At 42.1% G+C, this 18,636-nt stretch overlaps 1 protein-coding gene and 2 pseudogenes across 7 annotated transcripts in view; 2 read left to right on the top strand and 1 right to left on the bottom strand.

The window, feature by feature from the left end:
• AGO3 (argonaute RISC catalytic component 3) overlaps nt 1-18,636 on the top strand; it is a 120,002-nt gene that overhangs the window by 83,674 nt on the left and 17,692 nt on the right. For 4 of the 5 annotated variants that reach the window (XM_079778121.1, XM_079778120.1, XM_079778119.1 and 1 more), the window contains 5 exons: nt 4,609-4,793; nt 13,933-14,092; nt 15,414-15,504; nt 17,372-17,566; nt 17,887-18,021. In XM_079778121.1, coding sequence (XP_079634247.1) covers nt 4,609-4,793; nt 13,933-14,092; nt 15,414-15,504; nt 17,372-17,566; nt 17,887-18,021 — 766 coding nt within the window. The remainder of the gene's footprint in view (nt 1-4,608; nt 4,794-13,932; nt 14,093-15,413; nt 15,505-17,371; nt 17,567-17,886; nt 18,022-18,636) is intronic. The other variant, XM_079778122.1, reaches the window with a different exon arrangement.
• LOC307102709 (large ribosomal subunit protein eL42-like) lies at nt 4,949-6,164 on the top strand (annotated as a pseudogene). The gene is made up of 2 exons: nt 4,949-4,961; nt 5,045-6,164. The product of its transcript is annotated as a large ribosomal subunit protein eL42-like (transcript).
• LOC307102552 (small ribosomal subunit protein eS24-like) lies at nt 8,407-10,385 on the bottom strand (annotated as a pseudogene). The gene has a single exon. The product of its transcript is annotated as a small ribosomal subunit protein eS24-like (transcript).

Raw genomic sequence — 18,636 nt, 5'->3', positions numbered from 1 at the left:
TCAGGAGGCTGCCAATCAATGTATCTCTTTCACATCGATGTTTCCCTCTCCCATTTCTCCCTCTCCTCCACTCTCTCTAAAAAAAAAATCAGTTGAAAAAAATCCCGAGTGAGGATTAAAAATAATAATAGCCCTAGCCAGTTTTTCTCAGTGGATAGAGCATCAGCCTGCGTATTGAAGGGTCCTAGGTTCCATTCCGGTCAAGGGCATGTACTTCGGTTGCAGGCTCAACCCCCAGCCCTGGTCAGGGCACATACGGGAAGCAACCAATCAATGGGTCTCTCTCACATGATGTTTCTCTCACTCTGTCTCTCCCCCTCCCTTCCACTCTCTCTCTAAAAAAAATAATGAATGAGTAAATTTGAAATAAACTAAAACATCATCAGTTTTTAATTTACCTAACTTATTCTCTCAGGCTTCCAAGGCTTCCATTCTTTCTCCTTCCTAGAAATTTTAATGCTCTGCTGAAACTGGTTTCTGGAAGATCTCCAGTATCTTTGTGCTTATCAGTTCTAATGGTCTCTTCTCAGCCATTATTTTTCTCAGAATTTGTGCAGCATTAGATACAGTTGACTACTTTTTTAAAAAATATATATTTTTATTGATTTCAGAGAGAAAGGGAGAGGGAGAGAGAGAGAGATAGAAACATCTGCAATGTCTTACATGCCCCACACTGGGGATCGAGTCCACAACCCGGGCATGTGCCCTGAGCAGGAATCGAATTGTGACCTCCTGGTTCATAGATCAATGCTCACCCACTGAGCCATGCCAGCCGGGCTTTTATTTTAAACTAGAGGCCCGGTGCACGAAATTCATGCAAGAGTAGTAGGCCTTCCTTCCCCCAGCTGCCGGCACCGGCTTCCCTCTGGCATCGGGGACCCGGGCTTCCCTCACCACCCCAACTTCATCCAGAAGGTCGTCCGGAAGGACGTCTGGTCTAATTAGCATATTATGCTTTTGTTATTATAGATTTTTTATTGTTGTTGTTAATCCTCACCCAAGGATATTTTTTCCATTTTTTACAGAGAGTTGAAAGGGAGCAGAGAGACCGAGAGAGAGAAACATGGATGTGAGAGAGTCATCGATTGGTTGCCTTCCCCATGTGCCCCAACCAGAGCCGGGGATCGAGCCTGCAACCGAGGTACCCTTGCCTGGGAATTAAACCCTTCAGTCTGCAGGCCAAAGCTCTAACCAGTGAGCCAAACTGGCTAGGGCACAATGACTTATTTCTGACATTCTCTCCACTCTTGCCTTCCTTGTTCCTTTTTATCATGTTGACTTTTCTTCTCTGTCTTCTCTCCTTGGGGACTCTCAGGTCTTTGGGCCTTTGGCAGTCTCACAGGCTTCTGCTGTCACTTTTGTTTGAGGAGCTGTGCTGTTGTGAAAGAGCGCTAGTTCCTCTTGTGACTACTCCCATTCCAAAACTTTCAGACTTCTCTTTGACAAAGAATAACATTAAAACTCAGTATGACATTTCAAATAATTCACCTGCCTCTTAAGTCATTTCATTTTTACATATTTGGACAGAAAACTGAAGCACTGTATTTCTTTCTTTGTTTTTTAATAAATTTTTATTGATTTCAGAGAGGAAGGGAGGGGGAGGGAGAGAGAGAGAAACATCAATGACAAGAATCATTGATTGGCTGCCTCCTGCACACCCCCTACTGGGGATCGAGCCCGCAACCCTGGGCATTGCCCTTGACCGGAATCGAACCTGGGACCCTTTGTTCCATAGGCCAACGCTCTACCTACTGAGTCAAACAAGCTAGGGCCGTGGTCGGCAAACTGCGGCTCGCAAGCCACATGCGGCTCTTTGGACTCTTGAATGTGGCTCTCCACAAAATACCATGGCCTGGGCAAGTCTATTTTGAAGAAGTGGCATTAGAAGAAGTTTAAAAAATTTGGCTCTCAAAAGAAATTTCAATCGTTGTACTGTTGATATTGGCTCTGTTGACTAATGAGTTTGCCGACCACTAAGCTAGGGCAAGCACTGTATTTCGTATATTTCCCTGGTATTGTTTTCCATTTCCACTTATGCTACTCTTTACTATCTCTGCTCATCTAAATACTATTCATTCTGCCCTGGCCAGGTGGCTCAGTTGGTTAGAGCATCATCCCGTACACCAGAAGGTTTCAGGTTTGATTTCCCAGTCAGGCACATACCTAGTTTGGGTTCCATCTCTGGAGCAACGTTTCTCACATCAATTTTTTTTTCTCTCTCTCTCTTGCCCTTCCTCTTTCTAAAATCAAATTTAAAAAATAAAAAACCATGTCCTTGGATGAGGGTAAAAAGAAAGAAAAAATAATAATAAATACTATTCAATCTTCTGTGATTTGTGATTCTGGAAATAATTTCTTAATTCTAAATACGAATTTATTAATATCCTCTTTATTTACACTTGTCACTTTCTGCATAAAATAAAATCCTATCTAATAATAGAGTAACATGTAAATTACCATCACTCCGCTACGCCCACAATTGGGCGGCGGGAGGCTGGGGGGCAGGACTCGGGGTGGCCTATCCAGCCATTGAGAGGCACGGATCCGCTGCCACTGAGGGGGGCTACCCTGCTGTTGAGAGGCGCAGGGGGCGGGACTCCCGCCCCCTGTGCCTCTCGACGTCCAGATCCGCAGCCGCTGAGGAGGCCTGCCACAGACACCCAGCTGTGCCTCTCAACGGCAGGGTAGCCAGGTGTCCGCGGCAGCCCCCCTCAGCGGCCGTTGAGAGGCACAGGGGGCAGGAGTCCCTCCCCCTGCGCCTCTCAACAGCAGGGTAGCCCCCCTCAGCGGCCGCAGACCATCAACAGTGGGAGAGCTGGGTGCCTGTCTGCTCCGGCACCAGCGGACAGGCACCCAGCTCCACCGCGAAAAGCGAAAGCATGTAGGGGACCCTACACGTGCATGATTCTATCATGCACTGGGCCTCTAGTTATATTATAATTATTTAAATTTATCTCCCCTCTAGAATCTAATTTTCTTAATAAAATGATTAGTGTCTAATTTAAATCTCTATTAATAGATCCTATACAGCAGGCGTCCTCAAACTATGGCCCGCGGGCCACATGCAGGTGTTTTTGCCGTTTTGTTTTTTTACTTCAAAATAAGATATGTGCACTGTGCATAGGAATTTGTTCATAGTGTTTTTTAAACTATAGTCCGGCCCTTCAACAGTCTGAGGGACTGTGAACTGGCCCCCTGTTTAAAAAGTTTGAGGACCCCTGCTATACAGTATGCCCATAACGAATAGTTCTTGAGTGACTTAGAGACCAATTTACCCAGGTCAAATCAGAATTTACCTTGTTTCCTTATGTGAAAAATAAAAATGTTTTTATTTAATTCTGTTTACTCCTTTTTATTAGCTCCAAATATCTAAATATATGTTTTAAGGTTCACTTACTATTTTTTTCTCTAAAGTTTTTATCCTCTTGCTTTCAAGTAAAATGTCATAGGACAGTTTAACTACAATGCTACGATTATTTTACGTGACCTCTAGAAACCAAAGAAAAATCCTCCAATTTTTTCAAGAAGAAGAAGAGGATTCCTACAAACTTTATCTCTGCCCTAATGGAATCAGAGTGTTTTTGATAAAAGATAACTGAAATCCTTGACTGAGGATCTTATTTGTTTTTAAAACAAATAAAGTTATTGTTAAACCTCGACATCATGGGGGTGGGGGGTGATGACAAATATGTGATACCTTAATCAATAAAGTAATTTTAAAAAATAAATAAATAAATAAATAATTAAATAAATAAATAAATAAGTTTCAAAAAAAATACCTCAACATCATTATTCATTTATCCTAGGCTAAATGGAGAATTTTGGTTGAATATGAAATTATTAGTCTTTTGGGTTGTTTTTTTTTTCAGTGTGGGTAAAAATACTTGAAAGTGTTGCCTGGTTCATTTGTTTTTAAGTATTGGCTTTTTTTTTTTTTTTTTTTAATCTTTTCTGAGAAAGCTAATATTATGGAAGGAAAATCTGGACTAGGTCAAAGTTCTGACTGCCATTTATCTAACCATTTGACCTTGGCCAAATATTTAATGTCTCTGAAACTGTTTCCTGACCTATAAAATGGGAATAATACCTGACCTACCACTTTTTTGTGTGTGTGTGACCTACCACTTTCTTATGAAATTTGATCAATTTAGAAAATATACAGTAACTTAAATTTATCAAGGTCTTACCATGTCTTGGGCAGTGTGCTAAGTGCTTTGTGTATATTATCTCATTTTATTTGCACACAAACTCTATCCTGGAAGTAATAATTTTACAAATGAAAGAAACTGAAGAAAATTGCCTAAAATTTCAAAGCTAATAAGTAACAGAACTGGTAACTCTAGAGCTGAGCTCTTTCTTAATCAGCACACTTTATTACTAATGCCCTTTGTAAACTACAAAATGCTACACAACTGTATAGTAGTGTTACTTTGCAAAATAGATTACTGACCCACATTGTCCTAAACATTGGTAGTCTGGTGACCTCTTCATTTATGGAGCACATTAATCTTTGCTTCATTCTCCATTCCCTTCCCAAACTTTCTATTACTACTTTGTAGGTATTGATGATTAGACAAATGTTTTATATTTAGTGATTACTCCTTCTAGGGGTTTCACGGACCAATTGCGTAAGATTTCTAAAGATGCAGGAATGCCCATCCAGGGCCAGCCTTGCTTTTGCAAATATGCGCAGGGGGCAGACAGCGTGGAGCCCATGTTCCGGCATCTTAAGAACACGTACTCTGGACTACAGCTCATTATTGTCATCCTGCCAGGGAAGACACCAGTGTATGGTAAGAATACCTTAAGATTGCATTTTTCCTCAAGTATATGATGTTCCTTTTAGAATGATGCTAAAACATATCCTAAAAATGTTATAGTTTACAGTGTTTAAAACCATGTATTGTTATTTTTAAAAGACAAATCAGTAGAGCAAACTAAATGGTCTATGAAGAAACCCGGTAAAAAGAATTTTGGTAGTTAAAGTAGGCATTATAAAACAATGGTTAAGCTTTCCCTGACAATAGTGCTTTCACAAACACAGTGAACGTTCATAAAACCACCAGACATTCTGTAAGAAGTGTGGCAAGCATCAACCCCACAAGGTTACCACACAATACAAGTAGGGCAAGGGTTCTTTGTTATATGCAGGGAAAGTGGCATTATGATGGGAAGCAGAGTGGCTATGGTGGGCAGACTAAACCAGTTTTCTGCAAAAAAGGCTAAAACTACAAGAAGATTGTGCTGAGGCTTGAATGCATTGAGCCCAACTGCAGATCTAAGAGAATGCTGGCTATCAAAAGATGCAAGCATTTTGAACTGGGAGGAGATAACAAGAGAAAAGGTCAACTGATCCAGTTCTAAAATTCATATTTTGTTTACTGTCCTATCTAATAAAAGAGTAGGGGTGGGGGGGGTAATGGTAAGATATGTACACATATAATACCTCAATAAAAAAAAAGAGTAATATGTAAATTAACCACCACTCCGCTACACCCACAAGCCACGCCCACCAGCCAATCAGGAGCGATCATGCAAATTAACCCAACCAAGATGGCTGTGGCCATGGAGAGAGCGGGAGGGAGGCTTGGGTTCCCCGGCAATGGAGGAAGCCAAGCTATCTGCACACCCTGGCCAGCCTAGGCCTCCACTTAAGGCTACAAAGTTTCAATTATAGAAGATAAATAAATCCCAACAGAAATGGCGGCAGCCACGGAGCTGGAGAGAGCAGGAGGCTAGGGTTGCCCCCGGCGATGGAGGAAGCCAAGCTTCTGCAGCCCTGGCCTGCTTTGGCCTCCGCTTAAGGCTACAAAGTTTCAATTATGGAAGATACATAAATCCCAACAGAAATGGCTACCACCACGGAGCGAGCAGAAGGCTTGGCTCCGCTCCAGGCTACAAAGTTTCAATTGTGGAAGATAAATAAATACCAGATACCAGGACCTCCGCTTGGGTCGCCGGGGGGCGTGGCCGGCCTGCAAACCACCACAGGCCCCTTGCCCAGGCCACCCCACGCCCCAAGGGAATCCCCATCCTGATCTGGGACACCCTTCAGGGCAAACCACCTGGCCCCCACCTATGCACCAGGCCTCTATCCTATCTAATAAAAGAGTAATATGCAAATTGACTGTCACTCCAACACACAAGATGGCTGCCCCATGTGGTCAAAGATCCTGCCCCCATGTGGACACAAGATGGCCACCACAAGATGGCCAGCAGGGCAGGGCAGTTGTGGGTGATCAGGCCAGCAGGGGAGGGCAGTTGGGAGGGACCAGGCCTGCAAGGGAGGGCAGTTGGGGGCGATCAAGCCTGCAGGGGAGGGCAGTTAGGGGTGACCAGGCCGGCAGAGGAGGGAAGTTGAGGGCAAACAGGCTGGCAGGGGAGCAATTAGACATCAATCAGGCTGGCAGGGGAGTGGTTAGGGGAGGCGTCCTCAAACTATGGCCCGCGGGCCACATGCGGCCCGCCGAGGACATTTATCCGGCCCGCCTGGTGTTTTTGCCATTTTGTTTTTTTACTTCAAAATAGGATATGTGCAGTGTGCATAGGAATTTGTTCATATTTTTTTTTAAAAAAAAATATAGTCCGGCCCTCCAAAGGTTTGAGGGACAGTCAACTGGCCCCCTGTTTAAAAAGTTTGAGGACCCCTGGGTTAGGGGGTGATCAGGCTGGCAGGCAGAAGCGGTTAGGGGCAATCAGGAAGATAGGCAGGCAAGCAGTTGGGAGCCAGCAGTCCTGGATTGTGAGAGGGATCCCAGATTGGAGAGGGTGCAGGCTGGGCTGAGGGACACCTCCCACCCCCGTGCACAAATTTCGTGCACCGGGCCTCTAGTCTATACTAATAAAAGGGTAATATGCTAATTAGACCAGATAGACCGGACATCTTCCGGTCATCCAGTCCTCCTTCGGGACAAAGCCACAGTGGCAGGTGCCGAAGCAGAGGCAGTTAGGGGCGATCAGGCTGGCAGGGGAGCACTTAGGGGCAATCAGGCCAACAGGGCAGGGCAGCTAAGGGTGATCAGGCCAACAGGGGAGGGCAGTTAGGGGCGATCGGGCAGGCAGGCAGAGGCAGTTCAGGGTGATTGGGCAGGCAGGCAGGTGAGCGGTTAGGAGCCAGTGGTCCCGGATTGCAAGTGGGATGTCTAGGACATCCCCTGAGGGGTCCTGGATTAGAGAGGGTGCAGGCCAGGCTAAGGGACTCGAATTTTGTGCACCGGGCTTCTAGTATGACAGTAAAATCTTGAGGCTATGTTCAGTTCAACAACAAAAAACAATGGTTAAGGGAAGAATTATTACTAAAAATGTTACTGATCTCCCTCTCCCTTCCTTTCTCTCTCTTAAAAAAAAAAATTTTAAATGCCATTGATAACTTGATTATCAGTATAACATAGTGGTTATGGAGTCAAACTATGATTCTGGAGGTAGACTGTGCTGCTTAATACCCAGGTACTGCCAGATATAGTACCTGTGTGTGATCTGGATAAGTTACTTAAGCCTTAGTTTTCTTATCTGTAAATTGGGATGCTAATAACTAATCTCTACAAGGTAGTTGTAAGGATTAGATAAATGTTTATATGTAAATGACCTAAAACAGTGGTCGGCAAACTGCAGCTCGCGAGCCACATGTGGCTTTTTGGCCCCTTGAGTGTGGCTCTTCCACAAAATACCATGGCCTAGGCGAGTCTATTTTGAAGAAATGGCGTTAGAAGAAGTTTAAGTTTAAAAAATTTGGCTCTCAAAAGAAATTTCAATCGTTGTACTGTTGATATTTGGCTCTGTTGACTAATGAGTTTGCCGACCACTGGGTTAGAACATTGTCCTGATATGCCAAGGTTGCAAGTTTGATCCCTGGTCAGGGCACATACAAGAATCAAGCAATGAATGCATAAATAAGTGGAACAACAAATTGACATTTCTTTCTCCTCCCAGTAAAATCAGTAAGTAAAAGTTAAAATAAAAATTGTATGCTACTAAATTTGCAAATATCCTCTATAATACAAGCGTAATATGCAAATCAACCAAACAGTGGAACAGCCAGTCACCTATGACTTGCACTGACCACCAGGGGGCAGGCGCTCAACGCTTTAGCTGCCCCCTGATGGTCAGTGCGCTCCCACCAGGGGAGCGCCACTCAGCCAGAAGCCGGGCTCACGGCTGGCGGGAGTAAGGAGGGGTTGGGCTTAAGCCGGCAGGCAAACATACCCCAAGGAGTCCTGGACTGCAAGAGGGCATAGGCCGGGCTGAGAGACTTTCCCCCTCAGTGCACAAATGTCATACACCAGGCCTCTAGTATTTAAATATTACAATAGTGCTTGTGAATATGCAAGGAATATAGAAATTGATAGCATCATTACCATCAAAAAAGTATAAAATGTGTTTTTAGTCTACAGTTCAGTATCTCTAATTCCAAAATGTATTCAAAGGAAAGAAAAATCTCCTTGCACAAAACTTTTGTAATGATATTTAAAAACTATTAAGGATTGGTTTTAAATGAGTAAGTTATAGTATGTTGATGAAATATTATACGATTTTAAATGATGGTTATAATATTAAAAAGATATTTAAGTTGTGACAAAATACAGAAGGGCTTAAACTAAAAGAATTTATAAAATCAGTAAGGAAAAAACTAAAACTAAAAAAAAGACACGAGACATAAAACAGAAAAACAAATGGTTGATTATCTTATAAAAGATGCTCTGCCTCATTAGTCATTAAAGAAATATGAGCCCTCGCCAGTTTGGTTCAGTGGATAGAGCATTGGCCTGTGGACTGAAAGGTCTGAGGTTTGATTCCAGTCAAGGGCACATACCTCGGTTGCAGGCTCCATCCTGAGCCCTGGTCGGGACTTTACAGGAGGCAACCAATTGATGTGTCTTTCTCACATCGATGTTTTTCTCTGTCTCTCCCCTGTCCTTGCACTCTCTCTAAAAATCAATGGAAAAATATCCTCCGATGAGGATTAATAAAAAAGAAAAAATATATAAACTGCCTGGTGGGTATGGCTCAGTGGTTGAGCACTGGCCTATAAACCAGGAGATCACAGTTCGATTCCTGGTCAGGGCATATGCTCAGGGTGCAGGCTTAATCCCCAGTAGGATGTGTGTAGGAAGCAGCAGATCAATGATTCTCTTTCATCATTGATATTTATATCTCCCTTTCTCTCTGAAATCAATAAAAATATAAATAAAAAAATAAATATGAACTAGAATAAGTTTTTTTAGCAAAGATATGAATAAATATACACTCTCATACACTGTTGATTTGAAGGAAAGTTGGTATTACCAGCCTCCAAACTGTTCTCTGCTTTCCCTCTAGTTTCCTTTTAGTCCATTCTCTACACTGCTTCCAGAGTGATTTTTTTTTAATTAATAGATTTTATTTTAATTTTTAGGAGAAATTTTATTTAGAAAGTCACAGAGGTAGAATAATTGAGCCTAGAAGAAAGAGGTTCAGGAAAGAAGTTACAGAAGGGACATTGGAGCTTAGGAAAAAAGAGAGAGGCAAGGAAAATGCCTGGGAGAAGGGGGTAGAGAAGTTGCAGAGAGAGCCACCTTTTTTAAAAAGTTCTTAGATTATGAATCTTCTCATGAAATATCTGCACAATCTGTAAATTGGGATGCTATTGAAGAATCCTTACTCCTTCTACTGTCCAATTCTCAGCTCACTTTTGCCAGCACTGCCATTGCCCTTTGCCGTCCCCCTGACTTTCTTCGTTCTGTTCTTGTGTTCCTTTGTCTGTTTTCTTGAGCTCTTCTCCTCATATAGGCCATGTCCTGCAAATCTATAGAATCATAAATCATGCCAAAGCCAGTTGTCTTGCCGCCTCCAAAATGAACTCTGAATCCAAACACAAAGATGGCATCTGGTGTAGTCTTATACATTTTGACTAGTTTTTCCCGAATATCTGTCTTAGATGCTGTTGCCTTCCCAGGTTGAAGGATGTCAATGACCATTTGTTTCCGCTGAAGTAGTTTGTTGGTCATGAACTTCCTGTTCCAAATAGTTAACTGTGTCATATATGATGGCGACTGATCTTCAAGGAGCCAGGGAGGAAAAGAACTAGATTTTATTTTCTACAACAGTTTTAGATTTAGAGAAAAATTGAGTAGATAATGTAAAGTTCCTATATACAGGAACTATATAATGCAGTGATGGGCAACCTTTTGAGCTTGGTGTGTCAAACTTCGCCAAAAAACTGAGCATAACTCGGGTAGTGTGTCACTTTGAGGAAAAAACTAACTCCAAGACTCTAGTCTCAAATGTTTCATCCTCAGGAGCAGCAAATGTTTCATCCTCGGCATGTGGCCGCGTGTCATCAGAAATGGCTACACGTGTCAGTGCTGACACACGTGTCATAGGTTCGCCATCACTGATATAATATAAAGTTCCCCTCCCCTGCACGTGGTTTTCCCTATTATTAATACTATCTTGGTGTGGTACTTTTAATAAACCAATATTGATAAATTATTATTAATATACTAGAGGCCCGGTGCACGAAATTCGAGCATGGGGCGGGTATCCCTCAGTCCAGCCCGTACCCTCTCCAATCTGGGATCCCTTTTACAATCTGGGACTGTTGGCTCCTAACCACTCGCCTGCCTGCCTGCATGATTGCGCCTAACCACTTCTGCCTGCCGGCTGGATCGTCCCCAGCTGCCCTCCCCTGCCGGCCCAATCACCCCCAACTGCCCTCCCCTGCTGGCCTGTTCGCCCCCAACTGCCCTCCCCTGCAGGCCATCTTGTGGTGGCCATCTTGTGATGATGTAAGGGCGTCGCACGAGGGTGTGAGGGCCACCTAGACTTTTATTAATATAGATTGTCCACAGTTTGTTAAGGTTCATTGTTTGTATTGTACAGGCCTATGGGTTTTAATTAATTAATGCCTATTTCTATGATTACACTAAGTTTTGTGAGGACAGGAACAGTGTCTCTGCTAACTCACTATTATATATCCAGAGCCTTGCACAGTACTAGCATGGATTAGGTGCACATTAAATATTTGTTGAATGAATTAATAAGTATTTAAGGAGGGCAATTTGTTAGCATGTTTAAAAATGTTAAATACATATATCTTTAACTCTCAGTTCTACTTGTAGAAATTTATTCTGAGGCTATAGTTACACAACCAAACAAAAATAAATATACAAGGATACTATCCACAGCATCATTTGAAATAATGAGAACCGAAATAAGCTAAAGGATAACTGCAATCTATATATTGAGACTAGAGGCCCGGTGCATGAAATTCATGCACTGGGGAGGGTGTCCCTCAGCCCAGCTTGCACCCTCTCTAATATGGGACCCCTCTGGGGATGTCCAACTGCAGGTTTAGGCCCGATCCCTGTGGAATCGGGCCTAAACCTGCAGTTGGACATCCCTCTCACAATCCGGGACCGCTGGCTCCTAACCGCTCACCTACCTGCCTGATTGCCCCCTAACTGCTCCTCTGCGGGCCTGATTGCCCCCAAATACCCTCCCCTGCTGGCCTGATCACCCCCAAGGCTTTTATTAGTATAGATATGACCCTGCACAGAAAATTTTACTAACCCTGCTTTACAATAAGGGCTTGACGATTGAATCATTAGGACCAGACACCAAGATTTCCTTTCTTTGAATAGTGGAGTGAATACTTATCTTGTCTTTAAGTTGCCCGGAAATTAAAATGAGATAATGACTTAGAAAAGTATAAAAGCACCATATAAAGACAACTGTCTTTTTAATGAAGTGGCAAAATGAAAAACACTTTTTATTCTCCCCTTCCTTCCTTTACAGCTTTTATTTAAACTTTGAAATTTATAAAAATTTCACTCCAATTTTCATTTCTTTACATTCAACATTATTTGGTATTGGTTTCAGGTTTTATATTAGTTACAGAATAGTGGTTAGACAATCATATACTTTACAAAGTGTTCCCCGATATTTCTAGTACCCACCTGGCATCACACCATCATTACAACACTATTGACTATATTCCCTATTTAAGTGACAATGGGTTTACAGGTTCCTTTCAGTCTTTCTTTTGTGTTGCTTGTCCTTCCTTTTCTTTCTCAATTCTTCCCTCATTTTATTTATATAGTATCTCAATTGGCCATTAAAGCTCAGTGAAGGCACTGGGACACGCTTAATCCATTTTACAGACCAGGAAACTGAGGCCAATTCCAGTTGGCTGTGGAACTTGACTCAGCACACAGGAAGCCCTCAGAGCCATGCTCTTTGCGCTTCCTAAGGGGCAGCGGCCCAGCAAACAGAACAAACCTTCCAGTCAGGCTACCGAGCCTCTTTCTCAAGCACCTCTTCATTGCGGATGCTCCACATTCTTTCCTCTCCCCCCATTCTTTACTGCCCCCCCTTCTCCAAAGCAGGTGGAAGGCTTCCCACTCACTGCCTAGGCATGCTCTGCTATGGGGCAGGGTGTAGCGAGCTTGCTTTTGGGTCAAGGCAGGAGCAGGAGTCACTGCCTCTGAAGTGTGAAGGCCGCCTGAGCGAGGCCCATTAGCACTGGGAGCTTCTCTGAATCACGTCAGTCAGTCCAGTACCCTGCAGTGCAGCACCCCTCCACTGAGGTGGCACCACCCCTCAACCCCCGCCTCAGGGGTGAGGGTCCTTGCCCCTCTGCCAGGAGTCCTTCCATGCCCCTTGATCCCTGGCTGGGCCCACCCACGTCTTGGGGGCACTGCAGAACCTCTGTCTCTCTGCAGATGAGGCAGATCCCTGCCCTAGGTCTCCGCAAAGCTATGAATCTGTGGCCAGAGGCCTGGTCTGGGTCTCAGCAATCACATGCCTGCAATGTTCCCAGGGACCCTGGGAGTGGCTGGGCGAGTCCCGCCTCACCTCCCCGGGGTGCCGATCTCCCCAGGGACCCCCGGGAGAGGCTGGATGAGCCCGGCCACGCCCCCACAGGTTGCCTATCTCCCCCAGGACACCCGGGAGTGGCTGGATGGGCCCGGCCATGCCCCCCCAGGTTGCCGATCTCCCCAGGGACCCCCGGAAGCGGCTGGATGGGCCCGGCCATGCCCCCCCAGGTTGCCGATCTCCCCAGGGACCCCCGGGAGCGGCTGGATGGGCCCGGCCATGCCCCCCCAGGTTGCCGATCTCCCCAGGGACCCTCTTGAGCGTCTGGGCAGCCAGGTCTCGCCTCCCCGGGGCAGCAATCTCCCCAGGGACCCCCGGAACTAAAAGGACTGGGCGCCGCCATCTTGATCTTCTCAACGGCCTGATAGGCCACCCAGAGTCCCGCCCCCCCAGCCTCCCACCGGCCCAATCGTGGGCGTAGCGGAGGTGCGGTCAATTTGCATGTTTCTCTATTATAAGGAAGGATTCAGAACACTATATTATTAAGTGAAAATAACAAGTTGCAAAATAGAATGTATAGTGTGTTCTCAATTTTTATTTTAAAATGCTTCCCATGTGTTTTGTGTAAGAAGTTAAGTACACTGAACTCTTTGTGGTAGTTATAATGGCAGAGAGAGGGAAATGAACAGGGCCCTTTTATTCTTTACACTGTAGTCCCTCTGTATTTTTTAAATTAAAGCTTGGAGAATAGGATTAAAAGCTGTAAATATATCAGGATTATAACTGCATTAAAATCATATAAATGAGAAAATTACTGGAAGAGAATACAGTAAAATGCTAACAAGGGATTATATATTTACTCTGTATGGTTTTAAGTTATTGTGGTTGTAGTGTTTTCAGGGTTATAAAAATAAACATTTTTGCACAAAGAAAAAAAAACAGTCGAAAAATTATCAGTAAATGCTTAAGCTGATCTTCAAAGCAATATACATTAAGTTTTAACAGCATTGTTTTAGTATTGGTGGAATTTTTGGTGCCCTGTAATACAGTAATGTATTTAAAGGGGAGAAACACAGTAGCTTAATTTTCAGTGAATTTCAACCTTTTTTCTAATTAGAGGTATCTGCATTTGTTCCATAGCGGAGGTGAAACGTGTAGGAGATACACTTTTGGGTATGGCTACACAGTGTGTTCAAGTCAAGAATGTAATAAAAACATCCCCTCAAACTCTCTCAAATCTGTGCCTAAAGATAAATGTTAAACTCGGAGGGATCAATAATATTCTTGTACCTCATCAAAGGTAAGTGAAGCCAATTGCTTGATAAAATATTATTTTTTAGCTTAATTTTTCTCTATATTGTTATATCTAAAATCTGTTTAGAAACAGCTTTGATGAATCCTGTCATGGGAGATAAGGAGACATTTTGGCAAAAAATTAAAAGAGTTTTAATTAGCAAGATTAAAAAATTCCCTTTTGAAAATCCCCCCCTCCTCCCTGGCTCACTTCCATTCTCATTTAGTATGCAAAATACTTCTTGCCTAGCTGGAAAGTATAGAGAGCTTTATGTCTTACCGGAGAGCCCAGAATTTTCTCATTATTTGCTAGTCATCTACAACTTAAGTTATAAGTCTACTTACTGAGGAAGCGAGGGAAGAATGGATGGTGGGGGATGGGCAAGGGGATGTCAATTCATTTTATCAGTTAAGAAAGCATATCAACCCCTGCTGCAGTCAGTAGAACAATGGATGTTACTGGTGGATCGCCATCATGTCTAAACTCTTAGAAAGTATAAGACTAATGACTTAGAAACAGGTGCTGGGGAAGAGGCTGTTATTTGGAGAACTGAACAGCAGGTTTCTTTTAATAGTTGAAGTGGCTAAGGCTTTTTTGAATATCTTGACCACTATGTACACAGATAAGCATTACAATAAGGATGTGTGTTTGACATAAAGCTCTTTTTTCCCTATTTTTCCTTGCTGCCTCTACTTCCTATCCCTATTAAATATGAGAAGAGATTCATAAGTGAGATGAATATAGAATGTTATCAACAAGCCCAAGAACTAAGAAATAATCACTTAAAGGATATAGTTGCAGAGATAAAATGAACTAGCTACTTTATAACTGTTAACTATACGTTACTCAAATTTATATTTTTGGCCATGGGCAGGAGAGTAGTAGACTCCCATAATCTCTCTCAGTGTATAGTTTAATTATCTTTTTTCGCCTTGAGAGATTACATAAGCTTAAAATATAAGTACATTAAAGAAAGATTGATACAAAATGGTGGATTAATATGAGGAAGTCTAGCATTTAATGCCTATTATGAAGAATGCTGGCAGCAGTTTCCCTTTGCAACCACCATCACCACCATTTAAGGCAGAAGACTGCTCTGAATAAGACATTGGATAGACAGACCCACTGGGGCAGCTTTTACTTCATTGGCCAGGGATTCATGAATTAAGAGAATAAAGCTGTCAGTATTTCAGGCCTATGAAGCTGTCTGTATAGGACCTTCTCTGTGCTGTGTCAGTAACTTGCAGTTTTGTTACAGTAGTGTGAAACAGATAAATGGGTAATTAAAAAAATGAATTATCTAACTCTTTTAAAAATTGTGTTTAAGACCTTCTGTGTTCCAGCAACCAGTGATCTTTTTGGGAGCAGATGTCACTCATCCACCAGCTGGTGATGGGAAGAAGCCTTCTATTGCTGCTGTGAGTGTCATTAGGCAGATTTATCTTATCTAAAGTTTAAAAGATCACCATTTTGATTTCAAGTTTTTTAATTTTAATGATATTTTCTTTGAAACCACTTTTATAAATATACTAGAGGCCCAGTGCATGGAAATTCATGCACTCGGGGGGGGGGGGGTCCCTCAGCCTGGCCTGCGCCCTCTCGCAGTCTGGGACCCCTCAGGGGATGTCCACCTGCTGGCTTAGGCCCGCTCCTCAAGGGAGCGGGCCTAAGATGGCAGTCAGACATCCCTCTGGCAGCCCGGGAGCCCAAGGGGGATGTCCGACTGACGGCTTAGGTGGACATCCTTAATGCTGCCGCAGAGGCAGGAGAGGCTCCCGCTACCACCACTGCGCTGGCCAGCTGTGAGCGGCTTCTGGCTGATTGGTGCTCCCCCTGTGAAAGTGCACTGACCACCAGGGGGCAGCTCCTGCATTGAGCGTCTGCCCCCTGGTGGTCAGTACGTGTCATAGCAACCGGTTGTTCCACTGTTAAGTTGATTTGCATATTACTCTTTTATTATATAGGATTATATAGGATAAAGAGAAAGTCAACTTTCATATGTTTATATTTTTTATTATCTAGTATAATTTTACATAAATTTTAAGTTTTAACAATCCGATAAACCTTACTTATCTTTGAAAATGATAGTAACATTCATCCATTGATGGACATGTTTCCATGTCTTGGCTACTGTAAATAATGCTGCATTGAACATTGGGTGCACTGCAGAGTTCCATTTTGAAGCATGACTTTGGTATAAATACTACCCTGGAAGAGAGAGAAGCACAGTTACCATAAGCTGGTTCTCAGCCTAGAATGATGTTTAGACTTTTTTAAAATATTCAGGTTCCAGAGATCATGCTTCAATAGGTCTGTAAGTGACTATAGTCATGGTGCACTTACAAGTTCATGCTTCAGAGTTTCCTCTGCTCCAAACACATAACAGTATTAAACAAGACACAAAAGAGAAAATTCAGATAGCTACTCTCAAAACCAAGATTAGCTTCTCTCAAGACCAGACAGAAAACACAAATGCAATGCAGGAATACTTGACCATGGATTCAAGCCTTCTGGTCTAGGACATTGCAGTAATAGAAGTAAAATTCTTTTAAAATTTATAAATCATAGCAGTTCTAAGATGATGCCAGAGTCTTCAGTATGGCTTCTGGGGTGGTTTGCTAAAGTATAAAAGATATAAAGAGAAATTAAGGGTTTTCATGGGTCCTCTTTTTTACTTATCTTCTTTCTCTTATTCTCGTTATATACATCTTTTTGTCTCTTTTTTCCCCTTACTAATCATTAGGTCTACCGGCAACATCTAAAAATTAGAATCTAATTGTTAAATGTAAAGTACAGTCTTCTTATAGGAAAATAATTTTTTACCCTATACTGGGTCTTTTATTCAGTTCTTCACTGGGAATGATCTGTGTTTTTGTGTGTGTGTGTGTGTGCGTGTTTTTAAGAAAATATATTTTATTGATTTTTTACAGAGTGGAAGGGAAGAGGGATAGTTAGAAACATTGATAAGAGAGAAACATCGATCAGCTGCCTCCCGCGCACCCCTCACTGGGGATGCGCCTGCAACCAAGATACATGCCCTTGTCCGGAATCGAACCTGAGACCCTTCAGTCCACAGGCCGGCGCTCTATCCACCGAGCCAAACCAGCTAGGGCGATCTGTTTTTTATTACCCTCCAAATGAACAGTGGTAAATTGTAAGGTTATAATAAAATACAAATTTAAATGAAATCCATGTACTTTCTTTCAATTTTTTAATTGCAGTAAATTCATAATCATGTAGTCTTGATTATCTTAATTTTCATTTTTCTTTACTTTTCCAACTTAGGTTGTAGGTAGTATGGATGCCCACCCAAGCAGATACTGTGCTACAGTACGAGTTCAGAGACCCCGACAGGAGATCATCCAGGACTTGGCCTCCATGGTCCGAGAACTTCTCATTCAATTTTATAAGTCAACTCGGTTCAAACCTACTCGTATCATCTTTTATCGGGATGGTGTTTCAGAGGGACAGTTTAGGCAGGTTGGTTGCCTGGGATCTCATCATACTATGGTTAAATCAGATGCTGTGTTTATAATATGGTATATAGTTCTGAAGTTAGAAACCTTAATTAAGTTGAGAGTTCCCAAAGTCAAAATTTGATGCTTCCTTAGATTTCCCTTTTAAAATATTTACTATGGATGTAGAAGCCTTGATTGTTAAGACCGTGCTCTGATTATAATTAAGATGAAATAGAGGTATATTTAGCTGTAACTGATGACATTAAGAAATACTGAGACTAAATAATTATCTTACTTTGAAGTCTGTATAAGAGAATGGCTATGTCATTTCATCTTCTCTAGGTATTATATTATGAACTACTAGCAATTCGAGAAGCCTGCATCAGTTTGGAGAAAGACTATCAACCTGGAATAACCTACATTGTAGTTCAGAAGAGACATCACACTCGATTATTTTGTGCTGATCGGACAGAAAGGGTAATCACATCTTTTGTAATACTAACATAAGCCAGGCTTACCTAACATAGTTCATAGAGCACTTAACAAAGACTCTCTGCCAACAGCAAAGTTTCTAATATATAGTAGCAGATTTCAGCAAAGCAGATTATGAGTATAGAAGCATCAAAATTAGGTTAATTGTTTAAAATTTTTAACTTTTTAGAAATTCTAGTAACATTCCAAATGTTCAAAATCCCATTAATACTTTTTTTTTGTTGTGAAGAAACTCATAATTTAAAATTTTTTCCATCCTATTTGTATGTCCCTTAAATGTTCAAAACAAAAAAGGTACATTCTCTTTTAAAATATCTTGTAAAAATTAACTTTTTTTAAAAACAAGGGACTGTCTAGAGTGATTAGTGGAAATTCTTGCAAACTAACTTTTAAACAATGCCTCCTTTAAAATTCACAGAACTATTTTCTGTATTTTATAATGTGAATATGTATTTTTTGATGAGCAAATTACCTTTGTTTCTGAAAATGAGTAAAATGTGTCACAGCAAAATTAAAATATTAAAAAGCACTATTATTTCATAGGCATTGTAGAAGAATTTGATCATAATTCAATACTCATTCCTGATTTTTCAAAATAGC

The sequence above is a fragment of the Cnephaeus nilssonii genome, assembly GCF_951640355.1.
Source record: "Cnephaeus nilssonii genome assembly, chromosome: 7".
Classification (NCBI taxonomy): Eukaryota; Metazoa; Chordata; class Mammalia; order Chiroptera; family Vespertilionidae; genus Cnephaeus; species Cnephaeus nilssonii.
Note: the sequence above shows the minus strand (reverse complement) of the source record. Positions and strands in the feature narration are given on the sequence as shown.